The sequence below is a fragment of the Lissotriton vulgaris genome, chromosome 4_1 (assembly GCF_964263255.1).
Source record: "Lissotriton vulgaris chromosome 4_1, aLisVul1.2, whole genome shotgun sequence".
NCBI lineage: Eukaryota > Metazoa > Chordata > Amphibia > Caudata > Salamandridae > Lissotriton > Lissotriton vulgaris.
Window position 1 is genome coordinate 2,088,559,139 of NC_141691.1, and position 24,201 is coordinate 2,088,583,339.

The 24,201-nt window shown below is 44.4% G+C and overlaps 1 protein-coding gene across 1 annotated transcript; it reads left to right on the top strand.

The window, feature by feature from the left end:
- The first annotated feature begins 3,212 nt into the window (after window positions 1-3,212).
- Window positions 3,213-7,865, top strand: LOC147725093 (uncharacterized). The gene is made up of 2 exons (XM_086967105.1): window positions 3,213-4,352; window positions 7,518-7,865. The coding sequence occupies exons 1-2, from the start codon at window positions 3,213-3,215 to the stop codon at window positions 7,863-7,865; spliced, it is 1,488 nt and encodes a 495-aa protein (XP_086823231.1).
- Window positions 7,866-24,201: the final 16,336 nt, after the last annotated feature.

Consider the following 24,201-nt stretch of genomic DNA (forward strand, 5'->3'; position numbering starts at 1 on the left):
AATGTCACGCTATGTTATTGAAGCCAGTTTTTTTTTGGTTCAGAAAAACGAAATTATCGTAATTACCTCTGCATCTTCTTTAAGTTCGTGCCCTCCCGCCAAATATTAAGCATCCTAAGCTACTGACTTTGGCAGGAATTTAAAGGATACACTTGGAGGGTGGGGCTAAAACGGACGGGTAAATATCCAGGATGCCAGCATACATTGCCAGTAGCAGTGACCTTCACATTTGCTATATTTTTATATATGTTTACAGATATGAAATAATAACCAGTGCAATATGTTTAACAACATCTGTCATATATGAAATTAGTCTTTCCTTCAAAACAAATGCCTTCAACCACACCAGTTACCTTAAATCCCAGTATAGCTTCTGCATACACAACACGCTGCTGTACTGGGCATTAGTACAGAATCGACATTTCCCACACCACAGTTAAGGCCGAGACAGCTTCCCTGTTTTTGGGAGATGCTCCCACGCTGCCAACAATCCACAAAGGGTCCCTTAATGTACGCCTTTCGCAGTGGGAGATGTAACAGTGGGAGTGTAGGTGTGAGATCACTATCACTCCAGATATGTGTGAGATGCCCATCACTTGATATATTGATGTGAGATCACTACCACTGCAGATATCGGTGTGAGATAACTATCACTGCAGATATTGGTGTGAGATCACTATCACTGCAGATATAGGTGTGTGATCACCATCACTGCAGATATTGGTGTGAGATCCCCATCACTGCAAATATTGATGTGATATCACTATCACTGCAGATATAGGTGTGAGATCACCATTACTGCAGACATTGGTGTGAGGTGACTATCACTGCAGAAATTGGTGTGAGATCTCTATCAATGTAGATATTGGTGTGAGATCACTATCACTGCGGATATAGGTGAGATCACCATCACTGCAGATATAGGTGTGAGATCACAATCACAGCATATATTACTTCAGGTATAGGTGTGAGATCACTATCACTGTGGCTATAGGTGAAATCACCATCACTGCAGATATTGGTGTGAGATCACTATCACTGCAGATATTGGTGTGAGACCTCTATCAATGTAGATATAGAGGTAGGAAAAGGAAAAACCTTGGTTGTCTGGAAGACCACACCTCCGTGCCTCCGTGCAGCCGTAGGGGACGCTGCTCCTTCCTCCTTCCTCATGCAATGATGGTTTGGTGTTTTGGTTTTTCGGTGTTTTGGTGTTCGGAATGATGCATATAACACGCCGCACTTTGGGGCCGCTGAAGTATGGAAAATGTTGCGGTCGCTTTGATGCCCTAATTGCCTTAAAGCACGAAGCATAGCGCAACCTTTCCTGAGCACAGGCGACAACGCGGCTAGAGACCCGGGCTCTGGGACCTGCTAATTGCCGGTGTACTACGAGCGTCCTGGGGAAGGAACGGCCGGTGAGTGGAGGCTGTTACGTGGCGCTTTGAACTTGACCTGACTTTTCCAGCCAGCGCTTAACTACAGGATTGGCGCTGCTTTTCTTCTTCTGGGTAATAACCCTAATTTCTGTTGTCAACCTTTTACCACTGCATGTTACACTGAAACTGAGTGGGAAGACACCGTCCATGCTGCTAGTGGCTGCCCACTGAAGATATTTAAGCCTTTTTAAGCCCAACCTCGCTGCTTCCATTTTACCATCGTGAGACGCTGCACACCGCACTTTATCTGGTTCAAGAGACACTGGCTGCCCACTGAGGACTCCAAAGTCCAGGACCTAGCATGCCTGCGGCACGGCATGCCCACCCCTACGACGACAGATGGCCTATATAGCCTATATAGCGGCACTTAAACTGTGTCCATGCTGCTACTGGCTGCCCACTGAGGACTTTTAAGCCCAAACCTTGTTGCTTACATTCTACAACCGTTGCACGTTGCATGCCGCACTTTTATATTTCTGTGAGGTCTTATGTAAATCTTGGGGGACGCGTGGACACATCGAATCCAAGCCGTGAGTGTAACGGCCAACGCCAGCACTAACCTGCCCCCTGCAAGGGGTTCCTGTCCCTCTCCTGTGGTGCCGCCGCCGTGAGGAAAATGGCCAGTGCTCATTTGTGCCCGCCTACAACTCCCAGGGGGCTGCGCGAGGCGCTCTTTTTACGCATCAGAGGAGGGCGTCGGAGGTCCTTAAACTCGGCCACCCCCCCGCGCCTGTCAGAGGCTGGAAGACGTCGGGCAGGGCCACCTCTCTTACTTCCAAACTTGGGGTGCTGAAACTAAGGTACTGTTGATATTAATAATGATATGCTAAAACATTGTGCTTATAACCAGACTCTTGTCGGATTGCAGTTAAACCAGTGTATAATACGGTATATTACGGCCACATCAGGAGGACACAAATGCACCAGGAATAATTTGCATATTTGGATCTTTGCATTTTGAATATTTGGAAATGTAATGTACATATCCTGGCCCTCCTTTAAACACTGATTGAGCTGTACATCTTTTGCTAATTGACTAGTGTGACGGGGCACGGGGGCCGGAACCTCAGACTACTGCCGAATGGTGGACAGCCACACCTCTTTTACCGTGCACCTTGTGCCCACAGAATACACCAGCGTCGTGGACCGAAGAGGACGACTCAGTCTGGATTCCGATTAGTAATTCAGAAGGTCCCTTTAAAACTTCTGAGCCAGGTAACGAGTCTCCACCCCCTGAGGGCGTAGCAGCGTCAAAAGCCGGAAAGACAGAATCCTCATCAGACGGCGTTTCCCAAGGAGCGGAGGCACATGTGTAAGACGGCGGGAGTGTCAAGGACTTGGAGCAGAAGGAGAACTACACGCCAGGAGGCCAACGGTTTCACGCTTCGCCCCGCCACGTTCCCACGGGCGGAGCGTGGCTCCAAGAGGTACGGGGCCGGGTAGCGGGTTGGGTCGGGCGGAAGAAACAGCAGTGGATGTTTTCTGTAGAAAGCCCTCTATCCTCCACACCTGCACGAGCACTTCATTTCCCCACCTGTTAGGGGTAGATTAAGTAGTGCACGAGCTCACGACGGTTATTCCCTCACTCCCGGTCCCTTGAGAAAGTATCACAACATTATTTTGTCCTGACCCTCGTTTCCTTTCCTTTGCCGGAACCGGAGCGGAACCAAAAGACGACTCCCGGTGTGGACCCCGACCACCTGACGTCCCGAAGCCAAAGAGTCAACGCAAGAGGATTACTTTTCTTTGTCCTATTTCAAAAGACTGTGTTTCATGAAAAAAACGTACGTCCCAATAAAGCCTTCGTTAAAACCGTTACTGAAAGCGCCTGTGTTTCTCTTTTCATCAGCTCCACCTGTAGAAACAACAGCCCCCAGTTCAAACCCCAACGTCCCAACCACCTCGGGACAACTGGTGTCAGAAGTGGGATCACCATCCGTCTGTAAAGAAAAGATGGAGGCCCTAATTGACCATATCATTAAAGGACAGGAGAAATTGGAAAAAGCGATGGAAAACCAAATGACGTCCGCACAGGCAGACCGGGACATGTTCACTACCACGATAACAGCTCAACTGGAAAGTCTAAAGAGTATAACCCCTGCGCCACAAGTCGTCCAAGGGGAGGTTAGAGTACATACACCCCATCCCCCAGGGGTGGTCCTCCAGAAATACGTTTCAGGTGAAGAACCGGACGCCTTCCTGATTAACTTTGAAAGGGCGGCCCGTGCACTGAGTTGGCCAGAAGAGAAATGGCCGTTTTTCCTAGCACCTCTGCTCACCGGCGAAGCCCAGTCTGCCTATCAGGCTGCTAATCCCCTCGGCACAACCCCTTATGCCACAATCAAAATGGTGATCCTGGACCATTTGGGTTTGGATCAGGAGGCCTATCATGTGCGGTTCAGGAAAGAAAGAGGCATTCCAGGGGAGAACCCAAAGACTCTCTTTTTCAGGCTAAAAATGTCAGCCGACAAATGGTTGCGCCCGGACCTCTGTAGTAAAGAGGACATTCTAAAGAAAATATATTTGGAGCAGTTCATGGAAGCCCTGCCTTACGCTACACAGCGGTGGTTGCGTCAACATGTGGGACTTACTGTAGAACACGCAATCGAAATGGCTTCCCAATACGCTAGAGCTCAACCAAAAACCCTTACGTGGGAGCCGGAAAAAACTCAGAAAGTGCTTCCGCCATCCAAAATAGAGAAAAAACCTAAGGGCGGAGTAGAACTGCTTCGACTGCTACGCCCCACAAGTATGATCCTTCCACCAAACAAAGGTCCCCAGTGCTTCGAATGCGGAGAGTGGGGCCATATCGCAAGAATGTGTCCCAAACGTAAGCCACCAGAGGAACCGATGGAAGTCGGCTATCTCCCGAGGACAGAGATGTACTCCACCAAAATGGGCAGCACCTTCTACGTGAGTATGAGGATGAATGGTTACTCTGTAAGGGCCTTGCTAGATTCAGGGTGTAGGCAGTCAGTAATTCAAACCCGATTTGTTAAACCAGAACAGATGAATCCAAAGGGGCCCGTTTATATAAGGTGTGTCCACGGAGATGTAAAATCGTACCCAGTAGCATCTATAACGATAGCCCTTCCAAATAGGGAACCTTGTAAGGTGTGGGTAGGGGTGGTGGACTCACTTCCTGAAGACATGATCTTAGGAACAGACAACCCTGAGTTCTTGTCCCTCTTCAAAGAGACCCTATCCCAAACAAAACAGAATAGTAGCCTTCCTGCATACCTGTCCCCCGAACCTTGGGTTATTGATCGAAACTTCCGTTTTGCTCAGAGTGAAGACAGGACCTTAGTCAATGCCTGGGAAGCTGCCCATGCTGCGGGTGATCTAGCCTCTTCCTCCTATCCGCGTTTTTTGATAAAAAACGACCTACTGTATAGGCAAAACAGAGCGGATGGGGAATTACAACTGCTGGTACCCCAGTCCTTTAGAGAGCAGGTTCTTTTCTTTGCGCATGCACATCTGACGGCCGGTCACGCAGGAAAAGAAAAAACTACGGATAGCATAACCCGACATTTCTTTTGGCCCGGAATATATAAAGACGTGCAGGAATATTGTGCGAAATGTGAAGTTTGTCAACGACAAAATACCCGTCGACCATCCATGGCTCCGCTGCAAAAGATGCCCATTATTAGAGTACCATTCGAAAGGGTCGGCATGGACGTCATAGGCCCCTTGCCAAAGTCGAGCCAAGGATACCTGTATGCCCTAGTCATAGTTGACTACGCCACCAGGTTTGTTGAAGCATTTCCGCTGCGAACCACCACCACAGCAGCCATCGCTGAAAAATTTGTAGAATTATTTTCAAGAGTGGGGTTTCCTAAGGAAGTACTGATTGATCAGGGAACACCATTTACTTCCAAATTAATGAAAGAGGTCTGTGCTTCCCTTGCTATAAAACATCTAAAGACCTTGGTGTACCATCCACAGACCGGCGGTCTGGTGGAACGGTATAATCAAACCCTCAAATCAACCCTGAAGAAAATGTTGTCTGCTGAAGGACCCTCCTGGGACAGGCTCTTACCCATAGCCCTATATGTTATTAGGGCCCAGAAACAAAGTAGCCTGGGGTGTTCCTCCTTTGAACTCCTATACGGAAGGATGCCACGTTCCTTGTTGGAAATAACTAAGGACATGTGGGAGAATGAAGAAGTAGAAGAACAGAAGTCAATGTTAGATTACACAAGCCACTTAAGATCCAAGCTAGGAAAGCTACAAGAACTAGCCTATTCTAATCTGGAAGCCCAGCAGAACAGGTACAAACAAACCTATGATAAAGGAAAGAAGTTGAGAACACTGAAAAAAGGAAGCTGGGCACTCGTACTCTTCCCTTCTAGCATGAACAAACAGAAACATGAATGGCAAGGACCATATCAGATAGTTGATACCATTGGACTTACCACCTACAGGTTACGCATGTCCCCATCCAAGACACAAACCTATCACATTAACATGCTCAAGGAATGGCTGGGACCAGCGCCACGGGAAGGACATTTGGTAGCACAGACGGCTGTGGCCCAGACGTCAACCCTGGACCAACTAGTGGTGAATACAGAGCTGACCAATCAAGAAAAGGAGGAGTTATCAGAGACACTGAAACCCTTTTCTGACGTCTTCTCCGACTTGCCCGGAAGAACTAATCTTGCTGAACATCGCATAGAGACCCTACCGGGTAAAGTTGTAAAGCAAAGACCGTACCGGATCCCAGCTGCCCGAAAAGATGCGGTCCGTAAAGAAGTCCAAGATATGCTACGACTCGGTGTCATACGGCCGTCCCAGAGCCATTGGTCTTCACCCATAGTGATGATCCCCAAACCGGATGGGTCCAAACGGTTTTGTATGGACTTCCGTGCTCTAAATGCGGTGTCACATTTCGATACCTACCCCATCCCCAGGGTTGATGACTTGATAGAAAAGATAGGTGATGCCCGTTACATAACAACTATCGACCTCACAAAGGGGTATTGGCAAGTGCCCCTTCGGGAAGAAGATCGGAAGAAAACGGCCTTTGTAACAGACGATGGAGCTTACGAATTTACAGTTCTGCCCTTTGGGTTACATGAGGCTCCAGCAACTTTTCAACGTTTGATGAACCTAGTGCTACAGCCCTACACTGCTTTCAGCTCGGCCTATTTAGACGATATAGTTATTTACAGCCGAGATTGGAAAGAACATCTTGTGCATCTGACAACCATCCTTTTTGCATTAAAGAAAGCGGGACTGCACATTAATGCAAAAAAATCAGGAGCCGCCTTTCATACTGTAAACTACCTGGGGTATGTCTTGGGTGAAGGGTGCATAGCTCCCCAAAGTGAGAAAGTAAGAGCAATAGCGGCCGTTCCTTTTCCTTCTAACAAAAGAGACCTACGAGCTTTTCTAGGACTGGTGGGGTACTACCGTAGGTTTATACCTCACTTTGCTGAGATAGCAGCCCCTTTAACTGACCTCCTTCGAAAAGACACAAGACCTAGCAAGTTTAAGCAGCCCTCACCTGAGTCCTTAAAAGCCTTTCAGTTCTTAAAATCAACCATGACTACGGCACCAGTATTGACCTCTCCTGATCATGCTAAACCATATATTCTAGCTACAGATGCCTCCAATGTGGGTATTGGTGCTGTTCTGTCCCAAGTCAGTAAAGATGGCATTGAGCATCCTGTTTTGTATGTAAGTAGGAAGCTGTTTCCAAGAGAATGCAGGTATTCCACTATTGAAAGGGAGGCTCTGGCTATAAAGTGGGCTGTAGAGAAGCTTAGATATTATCTCGAGGGAAAACCATTCATCCTTCATACAGACCACACGCCCCTAAGATGGATACATCAAAACAGGAGCCATAATCCCAGAGTCTTGAGGTGGTTCCTGTCTCTTCAACCGTATGCCTTTACCATTAAACACCGTAAAGGAAAAGACAATGGTAACGCGGACTTCCTTTCAAGGGTGTTCCCTCTCCCCGAACGGGAGAAGCCAGGGGGGGAGGAATGTGACGGGGCACGGGGGCCGGAACCTCAGACTACTGCTGAATGGTGGACAGCCACACCTCTTTTACCGTGCACCTTGTCCCCACAGAATACACCAGCGTCGTGGACCGAAGAGGACGACTCAGTCTGGATTCCGATTAGTAATTCAGAAGGTCCCTTTAAAACTTCTGAGCCAGGTAACGAGTCTCCACCCCCTGAGGGCGTAGCGGCATCAAAAGCCGGAAAGACAGAATCCTCATCGGACGGCGTTTCCCAAGGAGCGGAGGCACACGTGGAAGACGGCGGGAGTGTCCAGGACTTGGAGCAGAAGGAGAATGACACGCCAGGAGGCCAACGGTTTCATGCTTCGCCCCGCCACGTTCCCACGGGCGGAGCATGGCTCCAAGAGGTACGGGGCCGGGTAGCGGGTTGGGTCGGGCGGAAGAAACAGCAGTGAATATTTTCTGTAGAAAGCCCTCTATCCTCCACCCCTGCACGAGCACTTCATTTCCCCACCTGTTAGGGGTAGATTAAGTAGTGCACGAGCTCACGACGGTTATTCCCTCACTCCCGGTCCCTTGAGAAAGTATCACAACATTATTTTGTCCTGACCCTCGTTTCCTTTCCTTTGCCGGAACCGGAGCGGAACCAAAAGACGACTCCCGGTGTGGACCCCGACCACCTGACGTCCCGAAGCCAAAGAGTCAATGCAAGAGGATTCCTTCTCTTTGTCCCATTTCAAAAGACTGTGTTTCATGAAAAAAACTTACGTCCCAATAAAGCCTTCGTTAAAACCGTTACTGAAGGCGCCTCTGTTTCTCTTTTTATCAGCTCCACCTGTAGAAACAACAGCCCCCAGTTCAAACCCCAACGTCCCAACCACCTCGGGACAACTAGCTTCTTCATACTCATTTTTTAAATCTTAGAGTCAACAGGGAATTTTGACGTAGAACAGCTAGAATGGGGAGAAGAGCTTGTGCGGAGAAGAAGCAGGTCCTGCCTAAGCCAACACCAAAATCCACCTCCATTGACGGAATGCAATAAAAGGCTATGGGTGCCGTGACATCCGAAATCAAACGGACCGAGAGACGCTTGTCCCTGACTCCTAATTTAGAAATTCCCTCACCTGATCTCAGATCCACACAAATCCCAGAGGTTTCGCTGCCCGAGTCCCCCAGTGACCAATTACCAATAAATTAAGTAACCACCCAAAGTGAAGTAAAGGCCACACCACAAGTTCAACTAGGCAGGAATAGCAAACCTGAACCTAAGGCAAAATCAGCTGTAAAGAGGAAGAAGGTCCAGGATCAATAGGGGACAATAGGGGTGGGTACCCAGCAAGGAGGGAACACGGAAACTAAAAGTAAACAGCCAGTATGGGTCATAAAGTTGATAGTTGACTTACAGATCCAAATTAGGGACATCGTAAAGGATGAACTCAAGTTCCTCCATGAGAAGGTTGAGGGGTTGACTGTGCTTTTTAATGACTGGATACAGAGGGGCAAAACTCATGGCTCCACCAATGCAGAGAATAGGATACAATCCCGAACTACCCCAAACAATGCTCCTGACAATGTCCACTCTAATGTTCAAACAGTACCCCTAAACACAGGAGAGCTATCACACATATTGGAGGCTAACAGGGATAGTATTTCTAAGCCCCCCCCCGGTTAACTCAAATCAACTTACAGGTTTACCCCCTCCGAACTTGTCAGTTGAGCATTCAGTAGTAAACTCTAGATGGGTGGGGGGCTGTGCTCCTAAAACAAAAGATGACACCAAGTGTTCTCACTCCCCAAAAGTCATTAATCTCCCCCCTGCATCTACCCCATTTGTTCTCATCCTTGCAGGTGTCCCTGAACTTAGGAAGGAGCAATTTGAAACCCATCCGGACCTAAAGAATAAATGCGTCCACTGGTTGGTAAATAATAGACAATTCAGATATGAGAACGTGGATGAAATTTTAACCACACGTAGAGTGGGTTGGCTTGGTAGATGTCAGAAGGACATACTCGGGGATTGCATAATTATCAATTTTATAAATCCTAGAATGACCTAAAGTATTTTATTTAGAAAGGAATGAAAATAATCAAGTGGTATTCAGGCCCTTCCACTAGGGTATTTATATCCCCCAATACTCATTTCAATGAATTTTGGCAAGGGGGACAGCAAAGGAGCAATGATCACACGTGTTTAGTGCAACCACATCTGGATCAGCAATGGCAGGGAAGGTCCATCTATAATATATCTACTGTAAATAGATATAGCTGCCTAGATGGCATAGATTGACTGAGGGAAAAGTCACCTACCACTATAGCTCTAGCTGCTCTAGCACAATTGGAAACCCATGTTGAGGAGGGAACAACAGGGCACGCACTACATCCAAAGGGGATCAAAGCAGAAGGAACATGAGCGGCTCCCCTGCTCTTTCCCGTAATGAGGGCAATCCAGCAAGGAACATTAACATTCCAACCATATTATCACCAGGGCCAGCCCCTATGGTTGATAGCGGGATAACAAAAGCAACAATACTCTCACCCATCTGCAGACCCCCCAATATTGAAACCTACTAATTCCCTAATATTAAAAGCTATATCATGGAATGTGGCAGGGTTGAACAACAAGGTGGAGGAACACACTTGCAGTTCCTTCACCAACCAATTCGACATCTGCCTGTTCGAAGAAACCTGGGTTAGAGGGGTGATTTCTAGGTTGGGCTTTGCCACCTTTAGCATCCCTGCAACCTCTGAAGGTAGAGGGAGACCATCCGGTGGCCTTATCACATTGGTGGGTGTCCATTTAGGATGCCAGGCTGAGCAGAAAAATACAGGGTCAAAAGATATACTGTGTGTATTATTACACTTTCCATCAAAGATGTCTGTAGCCCTTATTAATGTATTCTCAAGACCTACAGTCTCAGCCAAAGAGTCACAAACGCTAGAGGAACTATCTAAATTTCAAGGCACCATTGCTGATAACTATGTGGTGATCTTGGGGGGGGGGGGATTTCAACTGCCAGTTCGAGCCACTCGAGGGTTAACTTAAAGATGGTTTATTTGAGGAGGAACATTTCTGGACAATTCCGGAGACCAGTTGCCCGCCGGTTAAAAAATGGACACCTTTGGTGATGCAATTGAACTGCCTAACACTCAAATATTCCTTCAGAGCCTGTAATGGCAGAACCCCTTCTGAAACTTTCAATAGTTATACCTTTTATCAAAATGATCGGGGATACCTATCAGATTATATTTTAATCAATTCTAAATCCTTGGAGAGGGTCATAGATTTTAGGGTTATCAAACGACATGATAGCGATCATTACGCGCTGGCGTTGGATCTAAAAGCCTTTAATCAAGGGAGTGCCACTGCTATGGAAAACCCTATAGATCATCGGTTGGCCATCTCGAATTGCAGGAGAAGAGCGAGATGGTCGGACCTTAGCCAATCTCAAGCCAAAATGAGCTCCCTATATGAAGTTCTGATCCCAGTACTCCAAACAGCATCCCTCTCACTAAACCAAATGGGGGTGGGTTTAGATCTGGAAATGGTGAAGAAGAATCATGATAAACTAGTAGAGGCCACATTAGATTTCTTCTATCCCAAAAAAAACTAATAGAACCAGAAAGAACCCCGCCCCCATTTGTGGTATAATGATCATTGCCGTAAAATGAAAAGAGCATTGGTATTATCAATCAAGGCCAACGATCGTCCGTTGATTACATTTCCTAGAGCGACATATAAAAAGGCGATTGTTGGAGCAAAGAAAAGATGGGAAACTGATAGGTAGGAGGACTTGGAAAGTGCTTTGGGAGCAAGGGACATGAGGTCATTTTGGAAAGTAGTTAATATGGACAGCTCTGGCCCTAGATCTCCGGCATATCCTAACTTTATTTTTATTTTTATTTATTTATTTATGTTCTTGTATAGCGCCTGAATAGACCCCCGAAGGGGTATCTCCGCGCTTTTGCCTGTTGAAGGAACATAAATTATACAGGTTCGTGCTCGGAAGTGACTGAGTGGAAGATGTGTATTTTAACTATTAGTGAAAAGATGGGTTTTAAGAGTTTTTCGGAAGGACAAGTGGTTAGTGATTTGTTTTAGTGTCTGGGGGAGAGAGTTCCAGAGAACAGGGCCATTGTGTGCCAGGGCACGGCCTCCCTGTCTGGATTTTTTTATTCTGGGTACCTGTAATAGCTGTAGGTTGCTAGAACGTAGTGAGCGCCCAGGGACATAGGGTTGGAAGGCTTTTGTCAGGTATTTAGGCCCCGTGCCTATTAGACATTTATGGATGGAGCACAGGATTTTGAATTTAGTGCGTTGCCGCACTGGAAGCCAGTGTAGTTCAGCAAGTAGAGGGCGGGAGGGAGTTCTAGGTGGAGCATTGAGAACTAACATTGCCGCCGTGTTTTGGACTACTTGCAGTTTGTTAAGTTGGCCTTCGTTAGTTGATAAAAAAAGGCCATTGCAGTAGTCCAATCTGCTGATAACTAATGCCTGGACTAGGGTCTTTCTGTGTGTGTCTGGTAGGTATGGAAACACCCTTCTCAAAAGTCCAATGGCCCGGAAACATGTACCGGCAACTTGGTTGACATGATCTTTAAATGTAAGGGCTTGATCGAGTAGCACTCCCAAGTTTTTCACGGTCTGTTTCGGGATGGAAACAGGTCCTAGTTCTAGAGGCCACCACTCATCAGACCACAGTTTCACTGTATCCCCGAACAGTAGTACTTCTGTTTTGCCAACATTACATTGAAGGCAGTTCTTGGCCATCCACTCTGATACTGCCCTTATTCCATCTGCAAAAGATTTTTTTAGGGCAGGTTTTAAGGTTTTGAAAGGGAACAGAAGTTGGGTGTCGTCGGCGTATGACACCGGGGTGAACCCAAAGGACCTCACTAAGTCATCCAGGGGGGCCACATACACATTAAATAATGTGGGGCTTAGGCATGAGCCCTGTGGCACTCCCCTGGTGAGCTCCCTGGAGATGGATTTGTGGGAGCCCAGCCTGACTTCTTGAGAACGGCCAGAGAGGAAACTCTCCATCCAGGACAGAGCTACACCCCCCAATCCCACATCCCTCAGACGACCGAGAAGCACTTCGTGAGACACCGTGTCAAAGGCAGCGGATAAATCCAACTGCACCAGAATTATAGACCCCCCATCATCCAGTGTCATCCTGATGTTATTGGTCACTGCTAGGAAGGCTGAACAGTGCTGTGGTTTGGCCTGAACCCAGATTGTGAATGGTCCAGACCATCCGTTGCCTCGATATGATTTGATAGGTGGGTGTTCACGTGCTTCTCAGTCATCTTACCTATGTGTGGTAGGAGGGAGATGGGCCGAAGGTTTGAGAGGTCTGTCCAGGGGGAGGCCGCTTTTTTCCTTATTGGGTTCACCACCGCAATCTTCCATTCCCTTGGGACTTGCCCTTCAGTCAGTGAGATGTTCATCACTGACTGTATGGAGGGTCCCAGGAGGGTGATCAGAGGGGAGAGCATTTTGGCCGGGACAAAGTCATTGGGAGACCCAGTTTTTATCTGGCTGATGAGGGGTGGTAGATCAAGATCGCTAACTGGTGGGAAAGAGAGTAGTAAATTTTTGTTCTGAATAGGCGGGACTTTGGGGAGGGGGGTCGTGATTCCAGCACCGTTGGAAGCTAGAATTTTATTATAGATGAGATTAATTTTGTCCTCAAAGAACATTGAAATCTCATCGCAGAGTGTTTGGGAAAATTCATCGGGGCTCTCACTAGCTGTGGGTTTTACAAAACTCTGTAATATTTTGAACAGCTCCCTTGGACAATTACCTGCCTCTGCTGATTGTGAGGAAAGACTGTTCTTCCTAGCTTGCTTTATGTTTTTATAATAAGTTGACTGGGCCTTTTGATAGATTATCCTTTTCTCTTCAGTTTTTGATTTCCTCCATGCTTTTTCTAGACGCCTGCATTTCTGTTTCTCTATTTTAAGGTCTGATGAGTACCATTTTTCTTGCTTAGTTGGAAGGTATTGTTTAAGGGGTTTTAGTGGGGCCAGGATGTCAATGGCTAGTTTTAATGAGGTATTGAGTTTTCCTAATGCAGTGTCTACTGTGTCTTCATCAGTAAATGTAGGTTGTGTCCATTTATCCCGCAACTTTTCCACTGATATTTTGTGCCATTGACGGCGCAAGATTGGCGGGGGCAGTGTTTTGTGCAAGGATTTAGTTGGACCAGTCAAAAGAAGAAACTCTATCAAAAAGTGATCGGACCAGAGAATTTCTTTAGCCGGGAGGCATTGTATTTTTGTGCAGTTGGAAAATAGAAAGTCTAGGGTGTGGCCACCTGTGTGGGTAGCACCGCTGTTTATTGCTTTTAACCCCAGGTTAGACAGGTCTGCTTTTAGTGAAATCGTTTCAGGGTGTGCCGGATTATCCATATGTACATTAAAATCTCCAAGGAGGATGAAGTCCTCCTTGGCTTTAAAATGTGGGGCTTGTAGCTCCAACAGGGATAGGGCAAAGTCTGGTTTGGATCCTGGAGGGCGGTACACCAATGTGCCTTTCCAGGAGGTGTGACCCGCCGTATTGATTTTAAAGATCATAATTTCCAAATGGGGACTTGACCTTTGATCTAAGATAGTTACCTTGAGTGCGTCCTTATATATGATGGCTAAGCCACCGCCAGTTTTATTGGTTCAGTCAAAATGAATTATTTTGTAGCCTGAGGGAACCCCTAGTGTTATTGCTGTAACTGTGTGGGGTTTCATCCATGTCTCGGTAAGAAAACATGTGTCAGGCTGCATGGTGTTGATAAGATCCCATACCTGAATTTGATGTTTAGGGAGGGACCGAACATTTAAAAGGAAGCATTTTAATCCCTCTATTTTAGGGGCGTTTTCATTTACACTCATCCTGACGGGTAGAGATTGAAAGCGGGAGGGGACACTTCCAATCCTTATATTCTGATGAAGAAGCAGTAGTTTGTGTCATAGACGATGCCTTCCTAATGGGGGTCGATTCTTCCCCTGATCTGAGAGATCCAAAAGAAGCCACCGACATCCCATGTAATGTAATCATATCCCTAAATGAAATCAAGGGAGCTTTAGCTAAAAGAGCACCCCGGAAAGCTCCGGGCTTAGATAAAATTTCGGGGACCTATTCCACAACAAACCTTCTGTCTGGGCGCCATATTTTTGGGTTCTTTTTAATGCGATACTATAGGTCATGAAGACCCACCAGAGTTGTGCTGGAGCGGAAATATTTCCGAGATACAAAAAAGGCTCCCCACTTATGCCAAATAATTACAGGCCAATTAGCTTGATTGATATTTCTCAAAAGGTTTTCGCCAGTGTAATGCTCCTTAGACTCCAATCCTGGATGGAGGAACAGAATATACTTACCCCCTCCAGGCTGGGTTTAGGGGAAAAATGTCCACTATCGACCAAATTCTTAGGCTCCAGATGTTATACTGGAACCGTGTATCTGGAGGGTGGCAGCCTCTATTTGATATTCGTTGACTTATGGTCAGCCTTCGATTTGGTCCCTAGGGATAAGCTCTGGTCAGTCCTCTACGATATGGGAGCCCCCACATACCTAATACATTTTATCAAGCTGCTACACAAGGAAGATTTTGCACAAATTAGGTATGGTAAGGATGGAAATTTTACCGCACAAATTCCAATTAAGCGTGGAGTACGCCAAGGTAGCATGCTTGCCCCTACCTTGTTTAGTCTTTATATCAACCGCCTAATAGATTATTTAGCAACAGTAAAAGATCTTGATGCCCCCAAACTATCTTCCCATCCGATATCCGCAATGATGTTCACGGACAATACCTTGTTCATCTCAAAATCCCTATGGGGATCCAGAGGGTCCTAGATAAATTAGAATTGTTCTGTTGGCAAAGGGGTTTGGAAATCAATCTACAGAAAACCAAATTTATGGCGTTTAATTGCCCAAAAAGTACAAGACCTAACACTACATTATCTGTTAAACCCCTCGAAAGAGTTATCTCATTAGATTATCTAGGGATAACAGTATCAGAAAAAATGGAGTGGGGGGCTCAAGTTAAAAAATCAGTTCTCAAACTAACGCAATCTATGGGAGGCGGTACACAGACAAAATATCGATTTTTAAATATCGATATACAATAATATCGAAGTTTAAATATCGATGGGACAAAATATCGAAGGTAAGTAATATCGACAGTCTTAATATCAATATTAGTATGATATCAGTAATATCGAAGTTTTAAATATCGATGTCAATAATATCGAAATAAATAACTTTGATGTTACTAATATCAATTTTTAAATAAATTTAGTGTATATTATATTGTATTTATTATGTTTTATTATTTATTTTTAATGTAATTTAATTAAATATTGTCTTTTACTACTGTAGCGGGTTGTGGGTTTATAGGGGAATAGGGTGGGAAGTAATTTAATTATGTTAAATTAATTATTAATTAGTAGGAATTATTAATTAATTAATTGAGAAATAATTTTTAATTAAATTAAATTAATTGATTAATTGATAAATATGTTCTGTAGCGGGTTATGGGTTTATAGGGGAATAGGGTGGGAAGTAATTTAATAATATTTAATTAATTAATATATGTTTGTACATATTTTAATTATTAATTAATTGGTAATTAATTGATATTAATTAGTTAATTAATTAATATAATTTTGTACATATTTTTAATTATTAATTAGTTGGTAATTAATATTAATTAATTAATTACATTAATTATAGTAATTTTTATATATATAATTTTTTTGTTATTCTTAATTAATTAATTGGGAAAAATAATATTAATTATTAAATTAAATTAATTACAGCTAATGTGCTCATATATTTACTTTATTGTTATTGTTAATTAATAATTAATTGGTAATTAAATAATATTAATTAATTTTGAGTAAAGGAGTATTTTTAGGGTTCAGGGTCAGTTTTCAGTTTTTGGGTAAAGGGGTATTTTTAGGGTTCAGGGTCAGTTTTCAGTTTTTGGGTAAAGGGGTATTTTTAGGGTTCAGGGTCAGTTTTCAGTTTTTAGGGTAAAGGGGTATTTTTAGGGTTCAGGGTCAGTTTTGGGTTTTTGGGGTACAGGGATATTTTTAGGGTTCAGGGTCAGTTTTGGGTTTTTGGGGTACAGGCGTACACGGTAAAAACAAAAAATATTACATTAAATCAAATAAATAACATTAAAAAAAAATTACATTAAATTATTAAGTGTTTTATTTATTTTAAATGTATATGTATTAGTTTTAATTTTGTTTTAATATTTTTATTTAATATTTGTAAAATTATATGTATTTTAACATTATTTTTACATTATTATTAATACATTTAAAAAAACGATATTTTTGATTCCGATATTTTTGTACTACGATATTTTTTTTTCGATATTTTTGTACTTACCTTTATGAAGATAGGATTCCGATATTTTTGATGTCGATATTTTTGCTCCGATATTTTTGTATTTCGATATTCTGTCTGTCGATATTATGTCAGACATTCATGGGAGGCATCATGAAGGTCTTTTGTAAATCGAGCCAGAAATTACTGAGCCCAGCCATTGAAATATATAAAGTAAAGGCACGGGGTGGGGCATTATATGGCGCGGAACTCTGGGGGCATGTAAGCTAAGAGAATCTTACCCAGGTATAGAATAGATTCCTCAGACAGTTAGTAAAACTCCCACAGAGCACTCTGCTTATCCCTCTATGCTTAGATCTGGGACTTTGGGCAATTGGGGATATAACAAATCTGAAACCTCTACTCTACTGGCGCCGCCTCTTGGTGACCCCCGAACTCCTATCATACAGAGAGGAACTAATGGAAATACTGAATCTGCGAGGGACTGGTAGACTCCCGTGGCTTGGCCATATTAAACATTGGCTGGTTCGTCTTGGGTTGAAAGATCTCTGGGAACACCCAGAAACCGCTTGTCATCCGCCCCAAGAAACTGCTGAAGGCATACTACGAGGAGTATAAACTATCTCAACTTCATAGCTGTCCCCGAACAGGCAGATTAACTACAGTTTTCTAAGAAATCAAAGATAGGTTTAGCTTTGAGCCGGTGTTAGATGAAATTAAACCTGTAGCGGCCAAAAAGCTGTATCTCCAGTTTAGACACGGGACACTTCCTCTTCGATGTTTTACTTATAAATGGGGGGATGTACCAATTGCTGTGCTTTTAATTGTACTGAAGAGACTATTCCGCATTCTTTATTTATCTGTACCGCCTATCAAAAGGCGAGGAAGAGATGGGTGCTCCAGATTTGTAGGAACCTAGGAACTAGATGCTTTTCTGAGTATCTCAGGATACTGAAGTACGACACTAGTATCCCGATAGTTTCCTCAGTGGCCGGGTTCCTATTCTCTATGTGGTGCACAGGCCGGACATATCTGAAAGGCGTGAGTGATGAGTGATAGGATCTCTACCCATGTCGGATGTGAACTATTGAATATCCTAGCCTGTTAGCTTTAAATTAGGCCCTGTTTTTATTATAATAATCTAGGAATGTAGTTGGCCTTAGAACAGGGCATATCGAATCTTGATTCCCAGGTATCATGTTTGAAGAATGATAAAGTATAGGCCATCTTTTTATATTATGTCGGCAAGACAAATGTTTTTAGGTAATTTTTTTATTTATTCATCATTTTGCACTTCCCGAGTATAGAGTACTGTACACAGCCATGAATCAACCCCTGTTTTTAGCACTTTCGCTTGTTAAATCAACTTGACACGTGTCTTTTTTTATTGTTATTTTTAGAAATTTTTATTTGTATTTGTTATGTTTTGTGATTGTACTTTTGAGGTTGGGGAACTGAAATAAAGTCTTTTTGAAATGAAAATGAAATGATATTGGTGTGAGATCACCATCACTGCAGATATTGATGTGAGATCACTATCACTGCAGATATAGGTGTGAGATCGCTATCACTGCGGATATAGGTGAGATCACAGTCACTGCAGATATAGGTGTGAGATCACTATCACAGTGGATATAGGTGAAATCACCATCATGGCAGATATTGGCATGAGATCACCATGAGAGCATAGGTGTGAGATCACCATCACTTCAGATATAGGTGTGAGATTACCAATACTTCAGAAATCGGTGTGAGATCAATATAACTGTAGATATAGGTGTGAGAACAATATCACTGCATATATAGATGTGAGAACACGTCACTGCAGATATTGGTGTGAGGTCATTATCACTGCAGAAATAGATGTGAGATCAACATCACTGCAGATATAGGTGTGAGATCACTATCACTTCAGATATAGGTGTGAGATCACTATCACTGCAGATAGAGATGTGATATAACCATCACTGCATTTATTGGTGTGAGATCACCATCACTGCAGTTTAGGTGTGAGATCACCATTGCCGTTGATATAGGTGTGAAATCACTATCACTGCAGATATAGGTGTGAGATCTATATAACTGTAGATATTGGTGTGACATCACCATCATTGCACATATATGTGTAAGATCACCATCACTGCAGATATAGGTGTGAGATAATCATTATTTCAGATATAGGTGTGAGATCACTATCACTGCAAATATAGGTGTGCGATCACTATTACTGCAGATGTAGGTGTGACATCACCATCACAGCAGAAAAAGGTGTGAGATCACTGTTGCAGCAGATATAGGTGTAAGATCACTATCACTGTAGATATAGGTGTGAGATTAGTATTACTGTAGATTTAGGTGTGAGATGCCCATCACTACAGATATTCGTGTGAGATCACTATCACTGCAGATATAGGTGTGAGATCCTCAGCACTGCAGATATTGGTGTGAGATAAGCATTACTCCAGATATTGGAGTGAGATCACTATCACTGCAGATATAGGTGTGAGATCACTATCACTCGAGATATAGTTGGGAGATCTCTATCATTGTAGATAATGTAAATGTAAATGTAAATGTAAATGTATAGGCATTTATATAGCGCACTACTTACCCGTAGGGTCCCAAGGCGCTTCGACCGCTGCGAAACCCTTCCTGGCTTCCCTGAGAGATGGTCCCTTAATGGGTATCTCCAGGGTGAGACCAGGCATCCTCGGCGGTCTGGTGGGGCCGTTAGTGAAGATGAGGCAAGCTAATGCCCAGAGTTGCCGAGTGTGATCGCTGATCAGAGTGTGCACCGAGGCGAGAGAATTATCGAGTCCGCTGACCATGGTCCAGAAACCTGCCGCGCCGGGAATCGAACCCTGGTCCCGGGCCGTCCTCTGCTCTCGGGTCTGCCGCCTCTAACCAGTGAGCCACACTACTTCATGTATGATCACCATCGGTGCAGATGTTGGTGTGAGATCACTATCACTGGCGATATAGGTGTGAGATCACTATCACTGCATATATAAGTGTGAGATCACCATCACTGCAGATATTGGTGTGAGATCACTATCAATGCAGATACAGGTGTGAGATCTCTATCACTGCATATACTGGTGTGATATCTCTATCAATGTAGATATTGGTGTGAGATCACCATCACTGCAGATATTGGTCTGAGATCACTATAACTACAGATAAAGATGTGAGGTCACTATCACTGCACATATTACTTCATATACAGGTGTTAGATCACTATCACTGTGGATATAGGTTTAAGATCACTATTACAGCAGATATTACTTTAGATATAGGTGTGAGATCACAATCACTGTGGTTATAGGTGAGATCAACATCACTGCAGATATAGGTTTGAGATCAGTATCACAGCAGATATTACTTTAGATATAGGTGTGAGATCACTATCACTGTGGATATGGGTGAGATCACCATCACTGCAGATATAGCTGTGAGATCTCATCACTGCAGATATAGGTGTGAGATCACTATCTTGTTAGATATAGGTGTGAGATCACAATAACTGCAGATATTGGTGTGAGATCAGTACCACTGCAGATATAGGTGTGAGATCACTATCACTGCAGATATAGGTGTGAGATCACTATCACTGTGGATATAGGTGAGATCAACATCACTGCAGATATAGGTTTGAGATCACCATCACAGCAGATAATAATTTAGATATAGGTGTGAGATCACTATCACTGTGGAAATAGGTGAGATCACGTCACTGCAGATATAGCTTTGAGATCTATATCACTGCAGATATAGGTGTGAGATCAATATCTTTGCAGATGTAGGTGTGAGATCACAATCACTGCAGATGTTGGTGTGAGATCAACATCACTGCAGATACAGGTGTGATATCATAATCACTGCAGGTATAGGTGAGACATCATCATCACTGCAGATATTGGTGTAAGATCACCATCACTACAGATATTGGAGTGAGATCACTATCACTGCACATATAGGTGTGAGATCACTATCACTGCAGGTATAGGTGTGAGAACCCTGTCAATGTAGATAATGGTGTGAGATCAACATCACTGCAGATATTAATGTGAGATCACTATCAATGCAGATGTAGGTTTGAGATCACTTTCACTGCAAATATTGGTGTGAGATCTCTTTCAATGTAGATATTGGTGTGAGATCAACATCACTGCAGATATTGGTCTGAGTTCACTACCACTGCAGATATAGGTTTGAGATCACTATCACTGCAGATATGAATTCAGATATAGGTGTTAGATCACAATCAATGTGGATATAGGTGAGATCACCAACACTGCAGGTATATGTGTGAGATCACTGTCACTGCAGATATTACTTCAGACTTAGGTGTGAGATCACTTTCACTGTGGATATGGGTAAGATCAACATCACTGCATATAAATGTTTGAGATCACTATCACAGCAGATATTACTTTAGATATAGGTGTGAGATCACAATCACTGTGGATATAGGTGAGATCACCATCACTGCAGATATAGCTGTGAGAACTCTATCACTGCAGATATAGAGGGAGAACACCATTACATCAGATATAGGTGGTAGATCACTATCACTGTAGATATAGGTGTGAGATCACAATTACTGCAGATATTGGTGTGAGATCACTATCACTGCAAATACAGATGTGAAATCACTATCACTGCAGATATAGGTGTGAGGTCACTTTCAATGCAGATATTGGTGTGAGATCACCATCACTGCAGATATTGGTGTGAGATCACCATCACCGCAGATATAGGTGTGATATCACAATTACAACACATATTACTTCAGATATTGGTGTGATATCACTATTACTGTAGATATAGGTGAGAACGCCATCATGGCAGATATAGGTGTGATATCTCTATCACTGCAGATATAAGTGTGAGATCACCATTACTTCAGATATAGGTGTGAGATCACTATCACTGCAGATATACGTGTGAGATCACCCTCACTGCAGATATTGGTGTGAGATCCCTATCACTGCAGATATTGGTGTGAGATCACTATCACTGCTGAAATAGGTGTGAGATCACTATCACTGCAGATATAGTTATGAGATCACTATCACTGTAGTTATTGATGTGAGATCACCATCATTGCTCATATATGTGTAAGATCACTATCACTGCAGAGATAGGTATGTATGTATGTTTTGTATGTATTGCACATATGTATAGCGCAGAGGGTTTCCTGGCACTTTTGACTCTACTGGACCAGCTACATAATCATGTCATTACACTGTTCTGGGGAAGAGGTAGGTTTTTAAACCCTTCTTAAAAGATGGAAAAACCTTCAGACTCCTCAAGGACAGAAGAAGGGAGTTCCAGAGCTTGGCAGCCACATATCCAAAGGACCGGCCCCCTATCCGTAGCCTATGGATTCTCGGAATCACCACAAGAAATGCAGAGGAGGAGCGCAATGGTCTCGCTGCATGGTACCATGAGAAGAGGTTCTGTAGCATAACTGGGCCTTCGTCATTCAAGGCCTTAAAGACCAGGCAGGATGCTTTAAAGTAGATTCACTGCTGAACTGGCAACCAATGAAGGTCTTTAAGCGCGAGGGAGAAGGAAGCTGCGCGCGGCCTAGATAGAACAAGCTTCGCAGCCATATTTTAAATACGCTGTAGCTTGTTAATCAAAGTACCAGGGGCCCCTAAAAGCAGTGCATTACACTAATCTATCCTACTAAGGGTAATACTGCGCACCACCTCTGGCCTAGCCTGGGCCGGAAGCAGGGGAAGAATTTTCCGCAAGGTACGGAGTAGCATCATACATGTAGAGATGGTTTTGTTGACAAAACCATCCAACTGTAGATTAGGACCAAACATGACTCCGAGATTGCGGGCAGAGTCCGCCGCCACCACATTGCCCAAGGAGGAAGAAGGCCAGAGGTCTGCCGGTAGAGGACGCGGGGCACGGTCCAAAAAACAGTGGAGTACCTCGGTCTTTGAGCTATTGAACTGGAGAGAGTTGTTTTTTAGCCAGTCGGCAGTGGTGGTCATACATCGGTGAAAGGTCTCTGTGGACACGGCATCTTCTCCTTCAAGGGAGAAAATGAGCTGGGTGTCGTCGGCATAATTAATCACAGAGATGCCGAAAGACTTGATCAGACTGATTAGGGGGCGGAGGTACAGATTAAATAATATGGGACTGATCGCCGATCCTTGGGGGACACCCTGTCTCACTCTCCTAATGCCTGATCGAAAAGGTGGTAAAGCCACCACCTGGTGTCTGTTCTGGAGATAGGAGATCAGCCAATCCTGTGCCAATCCCACTACCCCAATCTCCTCCAGCCTGTTGACAAGAATGGAGTGGCTGACCGTGTCGAACGCGGCCGACATGTCGAGCAGCACCAAGAAGGCTGCTCGACCATTGTCGACACGCGAGCGGAGAGCATCCAACACGACCACCAGCGCCAACTCCGTACCGTGAGCCGGCCGGAAGCCGAACTGGGTCAAGTCCAGACAGATGTTACTTTCCAGAAAGATGGACAGAGACCGGGTCACAAGCTTTTCCATGATCTTAACTGGGAAAGGGAGCAGCGAGATTGGCCGATAGATTGCCAGACAGGTGGGGTCAAGAGTAGTTTTTTTTAGGAGAGGGGAGACCACTGCCAGCTTCCAGCATTCTGGGACCGTGGCAGTGCTAAAAGACTGGTGGCAGATGGAATGTAAGGGGCGGAAGAGTTCCTCCTGAAAAGATTTCCAAAGTTTGTGGGGTAGTGGATCCAGAGGAGAACCCGAAGACACCCCATTAGCTATTAGGCAGAACTCATTGAACGGAGGAAGAGTAAAACCCTCCAGCCACCAGTGAGCTGCCTGTTCTTCTGGCTCATCTGAAGTAGAGGACGATACAGAGGCAGCTGAGGACTGGGGACAAGGAGTGCCTACGTTAGAAAGGCCACTCAGGATATTGGCAATTTTGTCCTCAAATGCAGTTGCTAGGAGAGACTGTGAAGCTGGAATATTATTAGCCCCGCAGGTCGTCCTAGAGAGGTCATTAACTATTTTGAACAGGGTCTGCGATTTACGTCCTCCTCCACACTGGATAAAAAGATGACGTCTTCCCGTCCGCGCAGCGGGTGGGCGCAGTGGGCACGCCGGTGGCGCGTGGAAGGTGTGCCAAAGGCAAGCCGTCTGTGCCCGTCCGTGACCGACCGGGGCTAGGGGCAGGAACCCCTGTGGGTTTCAGCTTCCGAAAGCAATATAGCTCCCTAGAGCTAAGAAACCTAAGTCCTCCCTTAGAAAACACCTGTCTGCACAGCTTAAATAATAAGAATGGAGAAAAAAGTGTGCACACTGCTCCTTTACTGTTAATAGACAACTCGGGTCTAGGCACAAAGGTAAGATACTCAATCTTGCCCTTCTAAACTGCCGCTCCCTGGGTAAACATAAGATGGAGGTACATGACTACCTAACGGATGGTCA

Bases quoted from the DNA above. Each gene is read 5' to 3' on its own strand.
- LOC147725093 (XM_086967105.1), top strand. From the start codon at position 3,213: ATGAAAAAAACGTACGTCCCAATAAAGCCTTCGTTAAAACCGTTACTG. The intron at 4,353-7,517 runs GTGAGTATGAGG...TTGTCCCCACAG, and splicing joins AAATGGGCAGCACCTTCTAC to AATACACCAGCGTCGTGGAC.